At 37.1% G+C, this 19,358-nt stretch overlaps 4 protein-coding genes across 5 annotated transcripts; 2 read left to right on the top strand and 2 right to left on the bottom strand.

Annotated features, from left to right (window-relative positions):
• The first annotated feature begins 1,873 nt into the window (after positions 1 to 1,873).
• On the top strand, positions 1,874 to 2,821 carry g0s2 (G0/G1 switch 2). 2 transcript variants are annotated; one of them, XM_017305683.1, is made up of 2 exons: positions 1,874 to 2,059; positions 2,160 to 2,821. In XM_017305683.1, exons 1-2 carry the CDS (start codon positions 1,909 to 1,911, stop codon positions 2,519 to 2,521), a joined length of 513 nt encoding a protein of 170 aa, XP_017161172.1. In that variant the 5' UTR covers positions 1,874 to 1,908; the 3' UTR covers positions 2,522 to 2,821. The 2 variants fall into 2 exon arrangements, with proteins under 2 accessions (XP_017161172.1, XP_017161171.1); XM_017305682.1 differs by having other exon boundaries at positions 1,885 to 2,059; positions 2,157 to 2,821.
• A 589-nt stretch (positions 2,822 to 3,410) lies between these two features.
• On the top strand, positions 3,411 to 6,766 carry taf8 (TAF8 RNA polymerase II, TATA box binding protein (TBP)-associated factor). The gene is made up of 8 exons (XM_008414578.2): positions 3,411 to 3,579; positions 3,859 to 4,012; positions 5,076 to 5,174; positions 5,262 to 5,324; positions 5,408 to 5,532; positions 5,639 to 5,786; positions 6,004 to 6,146; positions 6,590 to 6,766. The coding sequence occupies exons 1-8, from the start codon at positions 3,532 to 3,534 to the stop codon at positions 6,728 to 6,730; spliced, it is 921 nt and encodes a 306-aa protein (XP_008412800.1). The 5' UTR covers positions 3,411 to 3,531; the 3' UTR covers positions 6,731 to 6,766.
• Positions 6,767 to 6,972: 206 nt separating this feature from the next.
• LOC103467859 (protein pitchfork) lies at positions 6,973 to 11,760 on the bottom strand. Its single transcript, XM_008414579.2, has 5 exons — positions 11,523 to 11,760; positions 11,076 to 11,171; positions 8,557 to 8,690; positions 8,372 to 8,489; positions 6,973 to 7,155 (listed from the first exon to the last, which is right to left on the bottom strand). The coding sequence occupies exons 1-5, from the start codon at positions 11,679 to 11,681 to the stop codon at positions 7,090 to 7,092; spliced, it is 573 nt and encodes a 190-aa protein (XP_008412801.1). The 5' UTR covers positions 11,682 to 11,760; the 3' UTR covers positions 6,973 to 7,089.
• Positions 11,761 to 12,510: 750 nt separating this feature from the next.
• Positions 12,511 to 18,953, bottom strand: LOC103467860 (V-type proton ATPase subunit S1-like). Its single transcript, XM_008414580.2, has 10 exons — positions 18,776 to 18,953; positions 17,426 to 17,546; positions 16,793 to 16,867; positions 16,516 to 16,709; positions 15,588 to 15,625; positions 15,413 to 15,498; positions 15,083 to 15,312; positions 14,962 to 14,994; positions 13,889 to 14,126; positions 12,511 to 13,278 (listed from the first exon to the last, which is right to left on the bottom strand). Exons 1-10 carry the CDS (start codon positions 18,895 to 18,897, stop codon positions 13,066 to 13,068), a joined length of 1,350 nt encoding a protein of 449 aa, XP_008412802.1. The 5' UTR covers positions 18,898 to 18,953; the 3' UTR covers positions 12,511 to 13,065.
• Between the last annotated feature and the right edge of the window lie 405 nt (positions 18,954 to 19,358).

Below are 19,358 nucleotides of genomic sequence, written 5' to 3'. Positions count from 1 at the left end.
TCCTACCTTGCCTGAAGGTGTTGGCAAGGTTCTTCTAATGTTCAGATGGCGCAATATGGCAGCGTAGCTTTGGTCAACCTGCCCCAGGGCAGCTGAGGCTACAATCCAGTAGGGTTGAAAAGTGCTATATGAGTCTGATACCATTTCATTTGCTAATGTTGGTGCCCTGCAGCAACAACACGCAAAGAAAGCGAGTGCACACATAAAGTTCTGTGCTTTTGATTTAGACCATATCCTTAACAAATTTCGGAATGCTGCAAATGGGAAAGTATCCAACATGCTTCCCTGGAGAAAGCAGATATACTCCTGCTTGGGTTTGAAGCAAGACATCCTAATCCTGTGGTTTCATATTTAAAACCTGATGCAGTCAGGAAAGCAGTAAAGGTAAAAATCCAAGAGATTGCTACTGTGGAGCAATCTCTTCACAGAGATTGCTCCACAGCAATCTCTGTGGAGGTGCTTGGACACTGATCAAGGAGTTACGCTGTGTTCAAAGGCTAGTCCCWATGTCTATGTAATTCCAGACGGGATAGGAGCTACTCTACTCCGTAATGTTGTTTGATCCCTACATCCAGAAAGCTTCTTATTCCTTAACATTCTTGAGGTAAAAGAAACACAAGGAACGGTCCAATCACTTCCTCAATGCATAGTTTCAGTCTTCTTTCTATTCATGATAATAAATGGACAGCCATCATGCAAAATTGTGTTTTTTGCATTTTTTGATGAGTTTAAGTGACTATCTGTGTATCTGTACTACTGGAAAGATACAGATTGAATTTTCTTTCAAGGTGACGTTATTGTTCTCTATCCTAATCTTTTAAAAAGTTCTTTTTGTATGTTTTCTCCAGCTTGTTGACATTGTCAATCGATATGACAACTTTGACCACAGAATTTGTTTTTATTTACACTCTTGCATGAAACTTGCTATATTGACATGGTTATTTCCCAACAATTGAAGAAGTTCTTTTCAAAATCTGACAGAAAGCTCAATCATCGAGTTTTAAACCCGGGAGAGTTGGAAGAAAGACMGTTACCTCAGTATATGGTGTATCTGCTCTACCACTGACCCATAAGTCACCTAGAAGTTTAAATATTTAATTTATCAGGTATTTTCTGATTACTAAAAAGACAAAAGACAAAAGATGGACATTGGCCATCACTGTGGCTAAAACTCCAACTAGACTAAAAGCTACCATGCAAAGTGTGCATCATCTGTTGTACAAATGTTGATTCAGCCCTAATTTGTGTTCTGTGTCAATTTCACTGAGTGTGTGACACATGGTCCTGTGTGACAAAGATCAGACGCATTTCCCAATTCACTTGCCTGACTTCACCCCTCTGTCGCGTGCAGCAAGATCTGGGTCGCAGGGCATGGAGTTTCAGGCAAAGATTGCATGCACACGCAAACATATACACACACACATGAACACTGCAGTCTCTTACCAAGTCAGGTGGGTTGCTTGAGTGCAGGAGCCAGAGCAGCACASGACTGCATGATTCAAATGATTGTGTAGCACCTTATCTGGCTGTGGAACTTATCTGTTGGTGTTCAATAAGGGGTATTACTTGTATAACCAAACTATCTTTGTCAGTCAATACGTGGGAGGGACTTTTCTCAGCCACACATACTTTGATTGGACATTGTTCAAGCTCACCTGAGGAAGACTATGTGCACAGTTACAACTCACCCAATACAAATCAACCACACGTGTTGTTCAGTTTGTGTCAGTATTGATGGATATGCCAAAACCCTATTGCTCGAGATTGTCCACACACCAAGCTGTTTATTGTATCTGCTTTGGCGCAAATGTGATGTCACATGCACAGCATCACGTACAAGGAGTGTCTCACTTCTTGCTCTACAACTGCATGCCCTTTGACACAAACAAGTGTGAATCTCTTAAAAAAATGACTGTAGTGTCTCATGAATATGCATCAGGTCTGAGGGAGTTGACGTGGCTCATCTCGCCCTTAAATTGCAGGATTTTCTCCTGCCTTTCCACCATCAAGATTGAGCCAAACACTTTGGGACAATCAAGACTTTGGTACGTGCTTCAAGGTGAGTTGTTGCTTCTAAAACACGTTGAACATTTTCAGAACTATTTTCTCAGACAAAACAAGTTTGTACATTTTTTTTTCTTAATTCTTTTTTTCAGCAGGGTCATCAAATCCAAATATGGAAAGCATAAGCGACATCATCCCTTTCGCCAAGGATCTGCTGAGCCAAAAGCCTACCCGCAGCATGTTGAAGATCTACATGCTCGGCTCCACTCTGGCTGTCCTTGGAATGGTTGGCGGAATGGTGGAGATGATTTTCCTGCCCTTTGCGGAGGATCACACCATAGAGGAAGAACTGGAGCAACTTCTCATTGAAAACAAGAAAAAGAAAGATGTACCAACAGCTGACACTACCTCTGTTCGTACTGAAGACGTGATGGCAGTCGTAATGTCTGAGGCGAAGGTCAAACATCCGGGATCTGCTTTGCAGAGAAGCTCAGCCAACCGTTTGCACGCATCTTAGGGAAACCTTTCGAACCCAGAAATGAACTCTGCAGACAGGGTTGTTTATGGCAGTAGTGATAAACCCTATCACCACATTAAACTGATCCCTTTTTCTGCATTATTTATTTCATATGTGGCTAAAAATGCAGTTTGCCCTTGTTGTTGACAAAACAAAATACGGTGAACTTTTAGACTGAAAAACTGCAGGATACAGTAATGTCTGGCTGCTGGGCAGCAGATTCTAATGAATGACTTGTACTGGATGTTCAAGGAAGAATTTTACATGTTTTAATAAACAGCTTTTCTTGTGCAAGCAAAATTCTACGTATTATTTTTATAACTATGTGGGCTAATTCAAATAAATTCATCATAAAATGTAAGCAAAATATAATTTATAAAATTCAAATTTAAAACAAAAAAACTGTTCATAATTGATTAAATAGTCTCATAAACTGGACAGTTTCACAAATCAATAATGGTTTTTGTCCTGACTTAAATAAGTGAGCAGAATCTGCACATCTCTGTTTTTTGGGGATTTGTTCACAAGAGCTTAGATACACAATGTATAATAATTTAGAGTGTTATGTCACTGTTCCGTGACATAATATTAGACATCAATTCTTCTAAAAAACATGAAAGCAGCATATTAATTTGAGAACTACTGTGATGATCCATCTTCCCGGTGATGGTCTGGAACAATTGTTTTAAACATATAAAGACACCATAATGTAAACAAAATCTCTATTTAAATTTTAGATTAATTTGAGGCAAATAAAACATGCACATTTTAGCTTCGGATGGGGTTTAAAGAGTGCGAAAATCATAGATTTTGGATTTGTTTTTTTCTGGTAACAGCACTAGATGGCAGTGTTACGTAAAACTGCAGGTGGATTCAACTTCCGCTCAAGTAGCGGAAACGACGTCATTAAACCGCACTATGTTTACTATCTGTGGCTACGCGCCAGTCGAATGAGTAAAATACGTTTACACATTTATTTAGCAAAGGAAAGAAAGTTGAAGTGAGTACAGATGGGGGATTCCTCGGCAGCATCGGGGACGTCGCTGAATTCAAGCGGGGTAAGAGTTGCTCTCTTCGGCCACGAAACAAAATGTAACGGTGTTTAAGCTAGGTAGCTTTAGCTCGCAGTCACACAGCAGGTATATTTCTTCAATGTCTTTCATATTGAGAAGGATTAGTTACTGAAAGTAAATATATTTACAAATTTCTGCGCTGTGTTATGAGCGTTAGGTTCAGATAACTTCCTTTTTGGTCATATCTACATATGTTTTGATAAAGTTGTAGCAAACTAAAGATAAAGGCTTTATTCAGGCTCTATTTCCTCCGTACTCTGTCAGCGGGGAGCTAAAGCAGCCTCCAGCCCCGCAGAGAACTACCAGCTGGCCCGGCGGCGGACCCTTCAGGTTGTTGCCAGCGCCCTGCTCACCGAGAGCGGCTTCGAGAGCGCCGAGAAGGCCGCCGTGGAGACGCTGACGGAGATGATGCAGAGCTGTACGTATGATTCATTTAACTGGAACATTTAAAATATTCTAAAGATCGTAAAACTTTCATGCGAAAACCTGAAATGGTGGCCGTCCATAAAATAATCATCAAAATAGAGCACTTAAAAAAAGGGATGTTTGAGAACCTGTCCTTTACTYCTCATTAGGAAGGGAAGAATAATCTTGGGCAATATTGCCAAAACTGATATCACGACATAATTCTTAAATGCCTTGATAATTTTTGTTTGGGTTTGGCCAAACAAATATTTCACTTCAAAACATTTTTTTTAACTAGAATAAAAAATATATTTATATATAAAAATATACAAAATCACACTATGCTTTTTGCACGTCAAAGAAAATACAAAAAATAGATGCATATAAATGTAAACTACTACTACTACTACTTTCTACCGCCTGTCACGAACATCTCCATAAGAGTAACAACTGTCAAATGACTACTTATGTTTCTGGGTAACCTTCCAGAAGGATAAAGAAGTACATATTACATCTTATGTTGATTTATTTTTATTTATTATTATTGTTATTTCAAATCAATTCTAAAAAAAAAGTACATAAAATGATGTTTCTTTTTATTTATTTATTTTTTAATATCTGTAAAATTTTGTCCAGGGATTTTAAATTGTTTTCTGCAGTTTTGAATTAAAATGTAATTAAATGCATTTTTCAGACATTAAGAGTTTGTGTTGACAATACTGAAATCCGTTCTCCACTGACATTCATTTAAATAAATAAATGAATGTCAACACAAACAAAATTTTCTTATTTTTATGCCACAAAAATAAGAAAACTTTTGTGGCAAATTTTCTCTTGTAATAACAAAAATGAATTCATTTTCTTATTTCAAACATAAAAAAGTCTATTTTATTAAAAAGCAGGATGTGATTTAAGAAATGGCAATTCTGTATTCACTTTTCTGTACAAACACAAACCCTTAGATAAGGAAGAAAAATCACAACTGGTGGTCCAAATTGTTTTATATTTGAATATTATTACATCCCTTTTGTTGTGAAATAGAAAAAATGAAATATTTGTCTTTTTTTTCCTTCAAGACATAACTGAAATTGGTCGATGTGCTAAAACGTACTGTGAACACACAGCCAGGAGCGTCCCGACGTTGTCGGACGCCGTGGTGACCCTCACTGAAATGGGTGAGCTCAGAAATCCACAAACCGACGGCATGCGTTTCCTGTTGCTGCCGACAGACTCGGATCTGATGAAATTCTAACTGTTTGTAGGTTTCAACGTCGACACGCTGCCTGTGTATGCAAAGCGATCTCAGAGGATGGTCATAACCGCCCGTAAGGAAGCTTTCTGCCTCTCATTTATGTTCCCCGTGTGTTTTCCAAACGTCTAGCGTTTTTATTTTCATTTTGAATTTCAGCTCCAGTGACGAACGCGCCGGTGACTCCTAAATCTCTGTCTGCTGGACAAAAGCGGACGCATCCGTCTCACATTCCCGGCCACTTCCCGGAGTTCCCCGACCCTCACACCTACATCAAGACCCCCGTGAGCCAGAAACCAGTTTTGGAAAACAAATCCTTGAAAATCAAATGAGCTTGCTGGTTTCTCTGAAGGTAACTGCTGATTACATTTGAACTTTTACGTCCTTCAGACATTTCGGGAGCCCGTGTCGGACTACCAGGTGGTGAGAGAAAAAGCTGCCACCCAGAGGAGAGACGTGGAACGAGCACTGACACGTTTCATGGCCAAAACCGGAGAAACCCAAAGCCTCTTCAAAGATGACATCTCTGCCTTTCCCTGTGAGTGATGTCATTGTAACGCTGGTTATTTTATACCTTGTTTGTTGAAATGAATTGTTTCTCAATAAGGTTTTAAGTAGAAAAAGTAACGTTTTAAGTCAATTCAGCAGTTTTTCTGTATCAAATCGGTATTTACTGATACTAAATCTAAAACATCAGTATCAGAAGTGAAACGAATGGATCACTGCATCACTAATACGTATGTGACTGATTTCAGTGATCGCTGCCCGGCCGAGCACCATCCCGTACCTCAGCGCCCTCCTTCCTTCAGAGCTGGAACTGCAGACTCTGGAGGAGACGGACTCGTCAGAGCAGGACGACCAGACAGACAGCGAGAACGCAGCAGGGAACGTTATCGCTGTAAGTCCTCACAGCTGGAGTCTGATGAGTTTAGTACTCAGTGGTATTTTTGTGGGCAATTTTCTTCAGAAAATTGAGTTTTTCTTACTGATCTTACCAATACTAATCATGTCTTTCAGTCATCCCTTCTGTGAGTTGTACGACTGAAAATCTTTGTTTAATTACAAGAATATAATTATTGTATTATTAAGGGTAATAATAAAAAGTCACAATTTTACCAGGAGAAACATTTAAAAATTCAGAGGAAAAAAGTTCTTAAAGAAAAAAACTTGCATCCTGACATGACAGTGAGCTATGGAAACCAAGAGTGGAAAATAAAATCCACAGCTTATTGCTTTTCTCTTTTGTTCTTCACTGTTCTATAACTATTTTTTTAGTGGCTTATTTAATTAGTTTGATACAGCAGCGGACACATTTTAACGAAAACTCTCTTTGCGTCTCAGGATGATCCAAGCGCTGACAAAGAGAACTCTATGCTGCCCCCTGGTAGCGTCGTTCCATCAAACAAGGCCAGCGAAGACAATGTGATCGACAACCCGTATCTCCGGCCCGTCAAGAAACCCAAAGTGAGGAGGAAGAAATGACTTCGCTCCTATGATGAACTCTTGTTTGCCTCTTTTGTTGCGGCTCAGCCGTGAAGACGTTTTCTCCTCTGAGGCAAAACTTAAAACCTGCTGTGAGAGCAGGAAGCAGCCGCACTAAGCAGATTGATGATGACACTGGTTTTTTTTTTGTTTGTTTTCTGTACACACCCACTTCATATTGGGATTTGTATGCAACAAATGTTCCACGTCACCTGCACCCACTTTTTTTCCAAATACAGAAAGCAAGTTTGTTTTTTTTATTAACTCTTACAGTATCTGCTCGGTGAGGATTTCTGCAGCTTCAGGCGACTCCTCGCGGCGTCCATGTTGTGATGTGATTTCATGCTTCAGCTGTAGAGTTAAAAGTACAAACTCAGATAGGCCAGTCTGCCTCTGTGCCTAACAAACTCGTAGTCGGCGGGTACCTGAGGGGAGGAAAGAAAAACAGAAGCTGGCTTTCATGTACAGTTTATACATCTGGGGTTCAACCTCTGTTGTTTGTGTTTCTACATTTATAGTGTTGGATTGTCTTTTAAATACAATGACTTGACAAAATAGTGGAGGTTTTTTTTTTTCTTCCTTCAAAGTTTGTTTTGTAAAACCTCAAATCTTTTTGGATTTTATTTGGATTTATGCGATAGCCCAACATAAAGTGACACATTTGAAAAGTTGGATCAAAATGATACTTGTTTTTTTTTTTTTACATTTTAAAAATAATGTGCAGTTTAGGGCTGCAACTATTGATTATTCTGACGATTAACTGGATACAAAAAATTGGCACATTTTGCTGATTTACACTTAAACCATTTTATACAATATTAGAAATACAATAGAAGATGCCAATAAACAAATTTAATTTTTAAAGAAGAAAAACATTTTATTGCCTGAAATGCATTGACAGCATTTATTTAGTGTTTGCTTGACACACAGGATGCATCTGCAACTAAAAAATACTTGTAAAAGAAAAAATAATCAGTACAGTATTGATTAATTTTTGGATTAAGTTATTAATAATTAAATATGAGAAGGTGCTTAAAAGGAGTTTTTTTTTTTTTGTTTTAAGAAAATTTGATTTGGTTGCAATGGATTTTATTTACAGGTGTCAGCATAAACGAGGCTGAAACATCCCATTCACATCCATCCATCCATTTTCTTCCGCTTATCCGGGGTCGGGTCGCAGGGGCAGCAGCTTCAGAGGGGAGGCCCAGACTTCCCTCTCTTCCAGCTCTTCTTCCAGCTCCTCCGGGGGAACCCCAAGGCGTTCCCAGGCCAGCCGAGAGACATCGTCCCTCCAGCGTGTCCTGGGTCTTCCCTGAGGCCTCCTCCCGGTGGGACGTGCCCGGAACACCTCACCAGTGAGGCGTCCAGGAGGCATCCTTACCAGATGCCGGAGCCTCAACTGGCTCCTCTCGACGTGGAGGAGCAGCGGCTCTACTCTGAGTCCCTCCCGGATCCCATTCCATCCCATTCACACTTTTCAGAAAATCAGCCACGTTTCATTTCCTTCCTGACCTAAAATATTTGATACTTTGTGTTGATCTATTACATAAAAGCCCAAACAAGACACAGTGAAGTTTGTGTTGTTCATGTGAAAAAGTTCAAGCGGTATAGGTRTATATTTTGTTTTTTGGTGTTACTCACCGTCACTTTGACAGCCTGCTTGTCCAGCTGCGGCAGTTTGGACCAGTCCGGTTTCCCGAAGCACATGGGCCAGATCACCTTCCTGTTTCTTTTTGTGATGTGTTCGTACGTCCCGGGGCTGAGTCAGGAAGAAACGGCCGTTAGCTCAGTTCAACACTGCGGCGTAGTTATGGACCGTCTCTCACCCTGGGCTGTCTTCGGCGGTGGTTTTTGGCAGTTTGAATTTATATTCATAAGAACCGAACGGAGCTCTACCATGAAAAGGAACTCTGGATTTGCTCTGGTCTCTCTGGAACTGCTGAGGGGATGGCCGAGTCAACTGGAAAAATTCAAAAATGAATTTAAGGATTATGGATCAATCCATAAAGATGAATTAAATCAAGGTCAAGGGTCAAACATGACAGGATTGGTCAATATTTTAAAGGTGCAGTACTTTGTAAAATGTACTTTTTTGAGGTTGACGTCATGTTATAGAGTTATTCCCTAATCAAAATGACACCTGGAGTGTTGCTTTGATTCTCTCATGCATATTTGAGAAATACTTTAATATCCATGGCAACCGTTCAGCTGTGTAAAACGCCAAGGTGGACCTAGCCCCACCTTTGAGGCACAGCTCCTCCTCAGAGCTGCAGCTTCCAAGCTTCTGAGCTCCAGCATTGCACAACAGCTCTGCTCCTTCAGACTAGCCAGCAGCAATTAGCAAACACCTGGTGGAACTGCACACCTACTTCTCAGTACAACAATGCATAATAATGCGTTGTACAACAACGCATATCATAACATAAAGGAGGGATGTTATGATGACTTCCTGAAGACGGAGTTTCAGAAAGAGCGGGAGTTTTTAGACTGACGCCCAATTTCATTGCATTAAATTACGAAGTAAAATTTCTTTTCAGTCCTTTTTGATATCGACGGCATTTTTATAACAACTGAAGTTAACATAGTTACTTGATTGTGCCATTTTATAGCACAATAATACTGCCCTTTAAGTACACAGTTCAAGGTACTTAACTGTGTACCTTGAACTGTGTTGGTTTTGTTCAAAACCAATGCCTCCATACAAGAGCCTGAAAAATATTTTTCTTTAATCATGAATATTTGATTTATTGCTTATTGCCTTATTGCTTAATTCAATAATATTTGAAATTATTGAATTAAAAACATCACACTAATCAGGATTGACCTGAATAACAAACTTGTGCTTACACCAAACTTTTCTTTTTGTAATTTTAAATTTTTCTTTGTAAAAATTTGTTGATATGAAAGAAAATTTAAAACTTGGCCATCAAGTCAGATAATTGTCGAAAAATAATTACTTTTGTTTCTGTTCTGGGAACAACTGTGGACATTCTGAATGATTCTCTTTATTAGAAGTCTTAGTCAGAGGCTTTAGTCAGAGGCTTATTCCAAATCTTTGTAATACAGACTGCTACAGAAGCTATTTCCACCATTAACAGATGTTAATTAATATAAGCTATAGCAATATTTAATTTCCCTTTGGGATAAAAAAAAAGTGTTTTTGAATTTGATTTCTGTCTCTTATAATGTTTGCATTACATAATGAAGAAATTATTTGATTTGAGCATTTTCACGGTCCATTTAAACCAACAGCAGGGACTAAAATTGTAGATCTATAACCTTCAATCCTTTAGACATGAATGCACATGTATCATATTTGCTTTGTGATTCATAAAGTCATATAGATTCTTGAATATTTAGTATTCTCTGACATTATATGTAGCCTAATCCTGATCACCAAGCAGTGTGACTTATATTACACAAGATAAAAGACATAAAGAACATAAACCCATAAGGTAATCTCAGGTCAGCAGAGTGAAAACGCACACATGTTCTCTATTAAACTGAGTCAACGTCTCCATTTGATTCAGTGAGGGAAAAAAATCCAGCTCACTGTGCCAAAGATAAGAAAACCCATCAAACTCTGAGCTTCAACAAACATTATCAGGTTGTGTTTGTGCAGGGCGTCCGTCAGTGCTGCTCCAGAAATAAAATAGTTCAGTGTGAAGGATGTTGGTCTTGAGATGTAAACAGAGGAAAGATATGCTGCTGAGAAGGTGAAGTGGTTTTTTTTTTTCCAGCAGAATTCAACAGATCACTTTACACACGTCACTAGTTTATACGGTGCAGGTTGGAGTTCTGACAACCTCATGTTCCCTTATCAAAATGGAAAATATATCTCAGAATCAATGAAAAATCCTCTGAAGTGTTAGTTTACACATTAAAACAATAAAATGATCAGTGCAAAGAAATATTACACCAATTAGGATTTCTAAAGAATCTTCTAGATCAAAATAACATCATTTATTAAAACATCACTGTGATTTACTGCTTAATTCAAGTTTTAATAATTCATTATAAAATGATTGATTCCAGGTTTGTCACCCAGACAGAATCAGACTTGCGTTATTAAAATTTTGCTTATTGAGAAGGTAAAAAAATATATAGGCTATCTTTAATATTTTGCTATTTCACAAAAAAAAAAAAAAAAACTTTGTTTTTGGCGCTTGAACGCCACTGTCTTCCAGCACTACAAAGAAAGGCTGCAGGTTATTTTTTATTAAGTAATAGCTGTATTTTATAGCTATATGCTGTCACATTTTCCTTCTTTTGATAAATGTTGACTGGTGTTCCTGTCGATAACTTAACAGTTAAAAACCGCTTTGACATGCAGTATAAACAATACCTTAAAAGGAGGGAAACGAGTGCCAGTCCGGGCAGAGAGAGCATATCCCTTGTAACTCTCAGGTTTTTTTCCTAGATTGTAAAGAATGGAGCGAAACTGTGAAGAGAAAGAAAACAGCGGTCCTCTTAAAATTCAACATAATGTTGACTAAAATCTCTTATCTCCGTATGTGTATTTATTTATTTATTTTATAACATCTTTCACATTTACAAAAGATTCACAGATTCACTCATTGGGATTTTCTTATCTGTAAAATCCACACACAAAAATATGCGGAATTTAATAATAAACAAAGCGGGGTGTAGGCTAATCTCCGTTCCTCCCCCAGCATTTTTAGATTAGACTATCCTCTCAATAAAAATGAAAATAAAAAAATACAACACAAAATGTGAAATGTGTACTGTCTGTATCTCAGGTTTAAAAAAAAAATGTGATCAGCATATTCACCTCATCGTTGTCATAGCAGCCCGGTCCGAGATGCGGCGGTTTCCGAGCTTCATATCTTTTCAAATGGTTTCCTAATCGGTCGAGTGCAAAATTTCCTGGGTAAATTCTCCTGTCCTGTGAGCTTCCGAATCTAATTCGAAGAGAAAGCGGGCTTGACATTTTACAGGTAAACTGCCGACAGAGCGAGTAAGACTAGCTGAAAAGTTTAGGGCCGTTGCTATAGTAACAGGGACGTCGCCATAGTAACACAACGCCGAAGTTGTGTAAAGTTCTGGAAGCTAACGGCTATGCTACAAGTCCAGACAGTAGCAACTACTTCTATGTAATAGAAAGAACCACGGTATGCAGAAAAAAAAGCATATTTCCGTTAGAAAACCTCGGCATTTTGAGATTATCAGAATTTTTTATAACAAATAAAACTTCAAGTCAAACATTTTCTATAAAAAACTAGAATTTTCTAGAACAAACACAAAATGTCAGAGCTGCAGAAGTTGAAAACTTTGCAAGAAAAAGATTCAAATGTTGAGATTAATTTAAAAAATTGGGGGTGGGAGGGGCGGAGTTCTATTTCTAGAAAAAAAATTCTAGAATTTTTCTGATTTTCAGAAGTCTAAAATGTTCAACATTTGAAGCTCAAATTGTCACTTTTTTCTAGGAATTTTCAAAACTTCAGCAAAACTTTACTCTTTTTCCATCTACCATGGTCATAATATGCACACCAACAATAGCCCTAAAACATTTATAAATACACACATACGCATTATAAATTATTACATTACACATGCTATATATGTGCACAATGTGTAATATTCAAACATTTGACAACAACCGTTTAATCCATTTATTTTTATTCACAATTTTAATTCAAATTCCAAAATACTTTATTGATTCCAAGGGGAAATTAAATGTTCTGAATGCATTAATTCAATATTCCTCATGTAGTAGCACTTGCACATCAAAAGTTTTGACAAATATTCAACTGAGGCACAAAATAGATTAGCTGACGATCATTAGGCTTGCAAGGCAAAGTAAACAGAGTAATTATTATTAATTTTATTTTTTTTTTTACAAATAAATTACAGTTTAAGCAAACATCTTATAACAGTGATAAACTAATGTGGCCGAACCCTGACAAGTGAAAAATAGATATTTTACACAGCCACCTTTTTTTGTTTTACTAGTCATGCTAGTATATGAATAGAAAAGCAAGATTTGAGGTCTGTAATGTTCCAGCCAGCATTCAGCGAACACATGCATTTTGGCAATAAAGGCATTCAGGTAAGAGTGCAAACTGCTTGTTTGAGGCACCATTTTTTTTAGCACATGGACATTAAATCTAAATGTATAACTTATACATTTTGGGACATTAAAATATGGAGGAAAAAAAAAAAAGGAATGTGTTTTGTTCTAAAAACATCTGCCAGGGAGTTGCTAAAGAAAACTGAAGAAAAGCATCTGTATCTATAGACGTCCAGATGTAGAAGCAACATGGCGGCTTCATCAGGTACTGAAAGACACTGGAGTGAATCTTTGGATAAACGCTTCAATCGGACTGAGGGACTGAGATTGTTGGACCTTTGGGGTCGTCAAACCGGTCCATTGTGTTCAGCTGCATGATCATATGCAAGCCGTACACGAAAATTAGCAGCAAGAGCAGTGAGGTGACGAGGCCCATCCAAATCCCAGCCGTAAAGAAACCGGCGCAGTCGCTGGCGTAAGAAAAGTTTGTTCCATTGGCCAAACGGAAACCCTGAATCTGCACCAGAAAAAACAAAACAAAAAACACACAAAAATAATTAAAGATTTTTAAAAATCATAATTTCCTTAAGCACATGAGGGATTCATGCGAGGTTAGAACAGTTTTTTTCAAAGTGGGTGGCGCTAGAGGGCGCTGTGGGGCACCAGAAAGTTAAATAAAAATAAATTAAAAATTTAATCCCATACATTCATTAATCTTATACATTTTTGTTTTCTGTTATTTGATCATTTTTAAAATATAAAATATAATTTTAAATAATTTATTAAAATTTTTGTTTCTGATTGGCTGACAGTCAAATTAACCAAACTGCTTTGCTCCTCGAGCAAGACGTTAAAAAGTTTGACAAAAAAAAAAAAAGCTGTGGAAGCGAACTGGGGGAATAAAGTAAAATATTAATGTAAGTAATAAAAAATAGTATATATTTCCTTAAGATCAAAATTTTGATAAAATTCTCCACCACAGAACTCATGGCCAATTAAAATCAGAAGGCATGAGGCAGCATTTATGCTAAATGAACGTAAAAATTACTGAAAAGTAAATAAAAAGCATTCTAAAAGTTTATTTTTCTTTAAATATTTTGCAGCATTATGTGGAAAACAGCCATTACCTGGAAGTCAACGAAATCCAGCTTCCACTGAGTGGCGTTTTGGTTGGCTGGGACGAGCAGGGTGTCTCTGAAGCTGCTGACCGACTGGCAGTGGAAAGAATATTCCGCAGGCGCGTAGATCCCGTGTCTCCCAACAAAAGACGCGGTCTGACCAGACGGACGCACCAGAACCTGGACGGAGTCCAGGGTGAACCAGTTTCGAGCAGAAACGGGATAGAATCGCTGACTCATTGCAAACCTGCAGGAGAAGAAAAGAAAGTTACTCGAAAATGTATTGAGAAATGATGAATTGATTCCAGCAAATGAAAAAAGAATCAAGATTATATTAGTATAGAAATCTGAATAGTAAAACAAGTTTATAGTCTCCCAGAAACAAATTATGGGGAAATATTTATTGATGTATTTATTTATTCACCTGCTATGGATCAATATTAAGAAGCGTTTTCTTGCATCTTCACTGGGGAAAGTTACAAAAAAAATTCTTACCAAGTTTTCTGGCATTTAGCAAACAAAAATAAATTTGGCAATTCTAACTAAGGTAAAAGAAGAAAAGTTCAGTCTGATTTAACTACAAACACTGAGAAAAAAGTGTCTTTTTTCAGTGCATGTAAATATCTGACTTCAACTGTATAATAACTTTAAGAAACTTCAATAGTAAAAACTCTTAAAATGTCTCATTATTGTTTTGCTTTTTGTTTGGATAAATAAAGTATTATTGGACTGTACTGAGTGAAGCGCTGTAGTTTAAAAATAAACCAAACAACTGAAAAAGGTGCCGCAGTTAAAAAACAAAAATATAGTTTTACAATATATGATGTCTACTAATCTAAGTCTATATTACACACATGCAGCCTTATTTTTCTATAAGGCTGTATATTATTTTAATAATTTTTTATTAAGATAATAAAAAGTTATTTTAAAAAACTTTAAAATAACTTTAAAAGATTATTTTTAGAGGGTTACTTTCTAAATACTTTCCATATTTCAGACTTTAGAAAAGTCAACCAATGACTGTAATTTAAAACATTACTCAAATAAGTTTAAAGTATTTAGTGTGCAGCTCGTTGCCTTACCTCAGAGTGTAGTTCACATAGGTGAGCACAAGCCTGCAGGTGGGGAAAAGCAATACATTGAAATAACTTTATAATTTATAATAATAAACCGATCATCTTTAAACTGAAAACACTGTCTTACTCTGAATTGGTGTTGTTACACATGGATCCGTCGACTGATGCGTTTTCTTTAGCAAGGTCGATGAAGCCCTGAGAGCCTGGATGGCTGATGGTGAGATTCTGAGCCCACAGCATAATGCAGGGACGTCCCGTCGCATTACTGAATATTATAGGTGCTTTAACATCAGCAGGAGGGGCTTGTAACAAGGTCCGGCCCACTTGCTGGTTTAACGAAGATGACTTTGAAATCACCTGAAAATTAGAACAAAGTTCAGTTAGTAACTTCTACTGAAAAATCCAGAGCATGTCCAAACTTTAACCATTTATGTTTCTGACAACTGTGAGATCTTACTTGTGACGGCTGCAGCCCTGTGTATGCTGCAGTGTAGGAAACATCTTTGGCCTTCAGGGAACTCAGAACTTTCCCTATAGTCTCATCTGGTGACAAAAATAATGAGTTATGTCCTTTATACTGATATCAATCCATAATTCTCTACTTAAAAAAATAACCAGTATTTTAAACATACCATTGTTGGAGAGGACTTCCTTGCAAGATTTGAGTGAGCTGCAAAACAATAAAGAATTGGTAAATCTCTACGTTTCCATTACAAATGTGAGAAAATCTGTCAATGTGCTGCTGATGTTGAAAAAACACAATTTTGAAATTGTAATGTTTCCTTTAAATAGGAAATTAAATGAAAATAAGCTTGTTCACAAGATAAGTCAATTATGCAGCAACGGATGTAAAAGTTTAATGAAATGTATCCATGTTTTAGCAATCATCATCTATCAACCATCAGAAGAAATGTCTGTGTTTCATTCAGGCACTGGGGAGACAGACAGGTAATAAGCAATAAATCAACTAATCGCACGATAAATTAAAATAAGCTCAATAATTTCCATTTACATAATTTATTGTCAACTCTTTTCTGTCTCTTTCTACCAAAACCTGGATGACAAATGTCTTCATTCTGGTGCTTTGTTTCTGTTGTTTTAGTTTGTTTATTTTCAATATTCAAAACGTCTTCCAGTTCCAGTGATAAACATTCATTATAATTTAATGCTAATTGATCTTTGAGAATGTGTTCTTGCATTATTGTAACATTACTTGAAAATGGCCTCAAAACAACAATATTGTCATTTATCGTAATAACTTCTGTAACGGTTTGTCATCTAGAAACGTTATTGTGGCATTTTTGGGAAATTGTAGTCAGATTTTACAGAAGAACTATGGATTCAACACGTTCAAATGACAACCTTTAATGAACTATCACTTCCTGTCGTCTTCTTCATCGTTTCTGCCAGCAGTACATCTAATTCGATACGGCTAAAATAAACACCGCATCCTATTAAGAGAATTTATGTTCGCAATTTGAATTTGCGCAGTTTTATGGTTAATGGGAACGCAGGTGGCGATTACAAATGGAAATTCACAGAAAAACAAAAGAATCTCACTCGCTACAGTAAGGCAGATTGATGATCAGTAAATTGCTGGTCGATGTGTTGAGGCTCAGGTGAGACAGAGTGTCTGGATCGACCAGCAGGGGGGAAGCGCTGAGTTTCTGCTGCAGCAGGGTGGGGATGGCAGACTCTCCTGTCCACTCCAGAGCAGGAAAACTCACTGATGAGGAAGATGACTGGAGTGCAGCCTGTAAAAAAGTGATTGGAATATGAATATTGTTATTATGCAGGTTGGTTACCAGCTCATAATTAGTGTCCAAAACAAACCCACCTCAAGGTTCCTAAAGGCACTTTCCTGTTTGTTTCCAAACGCTCCACCAAACATTGTGAAGTCATCTTTGCTCAACTAAACATAAAAATAAACATATTTAGTTAAAAACAAGCAACAAAATTATCAAAATAAGTTAAGAATCAACACAATAAACAAACTGCAAAAAGCCCAGAACAATGAAAGAAGGAACCGTGCAAAGGGAAGTACAGTAAAAACTCAGAGTCACGCCAGAATGAGGAGTCTGTTCCAGCGTCTCCTGCTTTTTCTCATGATTCAGTAAGACTGGGGCTTTTTGTTTAACATTTATTGCAGAGAAGGAGGCTGGGTTTTAATTTACCCGCTTGTCAATATGTACAAAAGGTTCTGTGTCTCAAAATGCCAGGAAGTCCAACAATAATACCCACTTTGGTAACTGAAGGCTTAAAATGACAATTATATATAAATCATACATGACATTGGTGCTTTTTTATTACAATTTATCTCCATTATTTGTCTTTAAGTAGCAATAGAAATAAAAATAGTACTTAGTGAATGCCAAACTGTCTTAATAGAGTAAAGATGTTAGCCTCAGCTTTCACAAGCCTCAGCTAACTTGTGTTAGCAAAAGCTAACTAGTGTGTGCGATGCTCTGACCTTGTCCTGCAGGAACAGGAGCACAGTGTTGGAGCCAGAGCCAAACACAGGCGAGAGGTAGGCGGCCAGCTCCTCCATGGATGTAATGTGTCCGGCCGGTGGAGAGGTCAACGAAGGCAAACTTAAATGACAACAACAGAAGCTAAATGCTCATTCTTCAACTTAGTTGCTAAAACATTAAGGACAGTCGTCACAGCAGTTTACCGGTTTATTCATGAGTCAATGCATTTTCAATTAAAATATTTTCATTAGTCTGTTAGACGTGTTTGCTATCATAAAAGAATAAACTCATTTACTTATCTGAAGCATCCATTTGTGATCAAATCACATGAGAGATGATTATGCTAACACCTGAAATGTCCTTTTTAGTTCTTATTCCAGATTTTAGTTTTGAGGAATTCAGACAATAATTTAGACAAATACATAATAGAATTTCTTAATTTTGTTTGGTTCATTAATAACAAGTACCTATATGCCAAATTAAGCCACTGATTTGATACATAAGAACGCAAAAACAAAATCAAGTTTTAGTTTTTAACAATAATGTTTACATTGAAAAGCAAAGCCTTTTTTGTTTCAAGAAAGATTATTCTTTATTACTGTTTTTAATTGCAGAAATATCATATTCTACTCTAAAAAAAAGTGACACTCAGGCTAAATAAAGGGATTGTAATATGCAGTAAATTACGTTTATTTTACTAACTAAAATCACAGATAATTCAACAGAGGTCATAAGGTCATAAGCTGAATGTTTGATGGCAATTTATAAAAAAATATACTTATAGTAAACTTCTTTGTACTTTTTGGTCACACTATTTCAAAGTTTTTAATGATCCAAAGTTGTATATTTTTAACCTAAACTCAACATCATAGTATCAACTAAAAACTAGTTTAGTCGTCTCAGAGGTTTGCTTTGAAATGTAACTCTTTAGAAAATGTTGCTAACATTCCTAATAATGCCAGCTAATCAGCTCGATTATTGAGCCTCTTGTCATGTCATTGACCCACAATCACACAAAGCACAATTTGCAGCTTTAAGAAAAATATGTGCGTATTTTTACAGTGGATATGTAAGTTTTATTATTAGTTGTGCTGGACGTTTGCTTGTGAAAATAAATACAACACTATATTTAATAACGCCCAAAGCTGCATTGTCGAATAAATTCTTTATAGTTTCTTTAAAAAACTAAAAGGACAGAAAAATTTCGATTTTTTCTTCACGTTTGTGTTGTTTTAGAAATCCTAGACATTAAAAGGCAACGTAGCTACTTTGTTAGCTTTAGCATGTAAGACTAGACTTCAAATGACTCTTCTTACGTAAATTTAAAAACGAAAAAGAAAATGAAATACCTTTTGGTAGACCACATAAGAAGTGGCACTTGTGCCGTGCTGCTCCCTGAAGCTAAAAAGGCGGCGAAAAAGAATATAAAAGCCATTATTGATCCTTTACTGAAGTTCCTGGATTCCGCCATTTTCGTTCTCCTTTCYGCACAGCTGCGCGTCACGTGACTCCGACCAGCTGACAGTCATGTGCGCGGATCCAAAGAACTTCCTGCTTCTTTCATTCAACCGGAGCAGCTCAACACTCACTCCAAATGCGGCGGAAGGCTGCAGCCTTTACCATTTTGTGMTGTTTTAGTTTAAATTAAAGCTTAAGAAAGGTTTTAATTTACCCAACATGACAGTGTTGAACATTTTAGCTCCCTTCCCGCCTGCTTTAATGTTAAAAAATACCTCATAATGTTGCAATGTGTAATAAAACACCTGCTATTGTTCTTAATAACGCTTGAAAATGTGTTTRAAGTGCGCTGACTAAAAAGTGAGGGTTCACCTGGAAGCTGTCCATGGTGCTGACACTACGTAAAATCATGACATTTTACCACCACAGCTTTTATATGCCTACATGTTCACACATAGCGATATAAAACTCTGA

The sequence above is a fragment of the Poecilia reticulata genome, linkage group LG7 (assembly GCF_000633615.1).
Source record: "Poecilia reticulata strain Guanapo linkage group LG7, Guppy_female_1.0+MT, whole genome shotgun sequence".
Classification (NCBI taxonomy): domain Eukaryota; kingdom Metazoa; phylum Chordata; class Actinopteri; order Cyprinodontiformes; family Poeciliidae; genus Poecilia; species Poecilia reticulata.
The sequence above is the reverse complement of the archived record's forward strand: the minus strand, read 5'-3'. Positions and strand labels throughout refer to the sequence as shown.

Excerpts from the sequence above, each read along its gene's own strand:
- LOC103467860 (XM_008414580.2), bottom strand. The coding sequence starts at position 18,897 with ATGGCGGAATCCAGGAACTTCAGTAAAGGATCAATAATGGCTTTTATA. Across the intron at positions 15,313-15,412 it reads CAGGGCTGCAGCCGTCACAA|GTGATTTCAAAGTCATCTTC; the intron begins GTAAGATCTCAC and ends TCTAATTTTCAG. Across the intron at positions 14,995-15,082 it reads TGTAACAACACCAATTCAGA|GCTTGTGCTCACCTATGTGA; the intron begins GTAAGACAGTGT and ends CCCCACCTGCAG.
- LOC103467859 (XM_008414579.2), bottom strand. The coding sequence starts at position 11,681 with ATGTCAAGCCCGCTTTCTCTTCGAATTAGATTCGGAAGCTCACAGGAC. Across the intron at positions 11,172-11,522 it reads GCTGCTATGACAACGATGAG|TTTCGCTCCATTCTTTACAA; the intron begins GTGAATATGCTG and ends TTCTCTTCACAG. Across the intron at positions 8,490-8,556 it reads ACCGCCGAAGACAGCCCAGG|CCCCGGGACGTACGAACACA; the intron begins GTGAGAGACGGT and ends TTCCTGACTCAG.
- taf8 (XM_008414578.2), top strand. The coding sequence starts at position 3,532 with ATGGGGGATTCCTCGGCAGCATCGGGGACGTCGCTGAATTCAAGCGGG. Across the intron at positions 4,013-5,075 it reads GACGGAGATGATGCAGAGCT|ACATAACTGAAATTGGTCGA; the intron begins GTACGTATGATT and ends TTTTCCTTCAAG. Across the intron at positions 6,147-6,589 it reads CAGCAGGGAACGTTATCGCT|GATGATCCAAGCGCTGACAA; the intron begins GTAAGTCCTCAC and ends TTTGCGTCTCAG.
- g0s2 (XM_017305682.1), top strand. The coding sequence starts at position 1,909 with ATGACTGTAGTGTCTCATGAATATGCATCAGGTCTGAGGGAGTTGACG. Across the intron at positions 2,060-2,156 it reads ACTTTGGTACGTGCTTCAAG|CAGGGTCATCAAATCCAAAT; the intron begins GTGAGTTGTTGC and ends TCTTTTTTTCAG.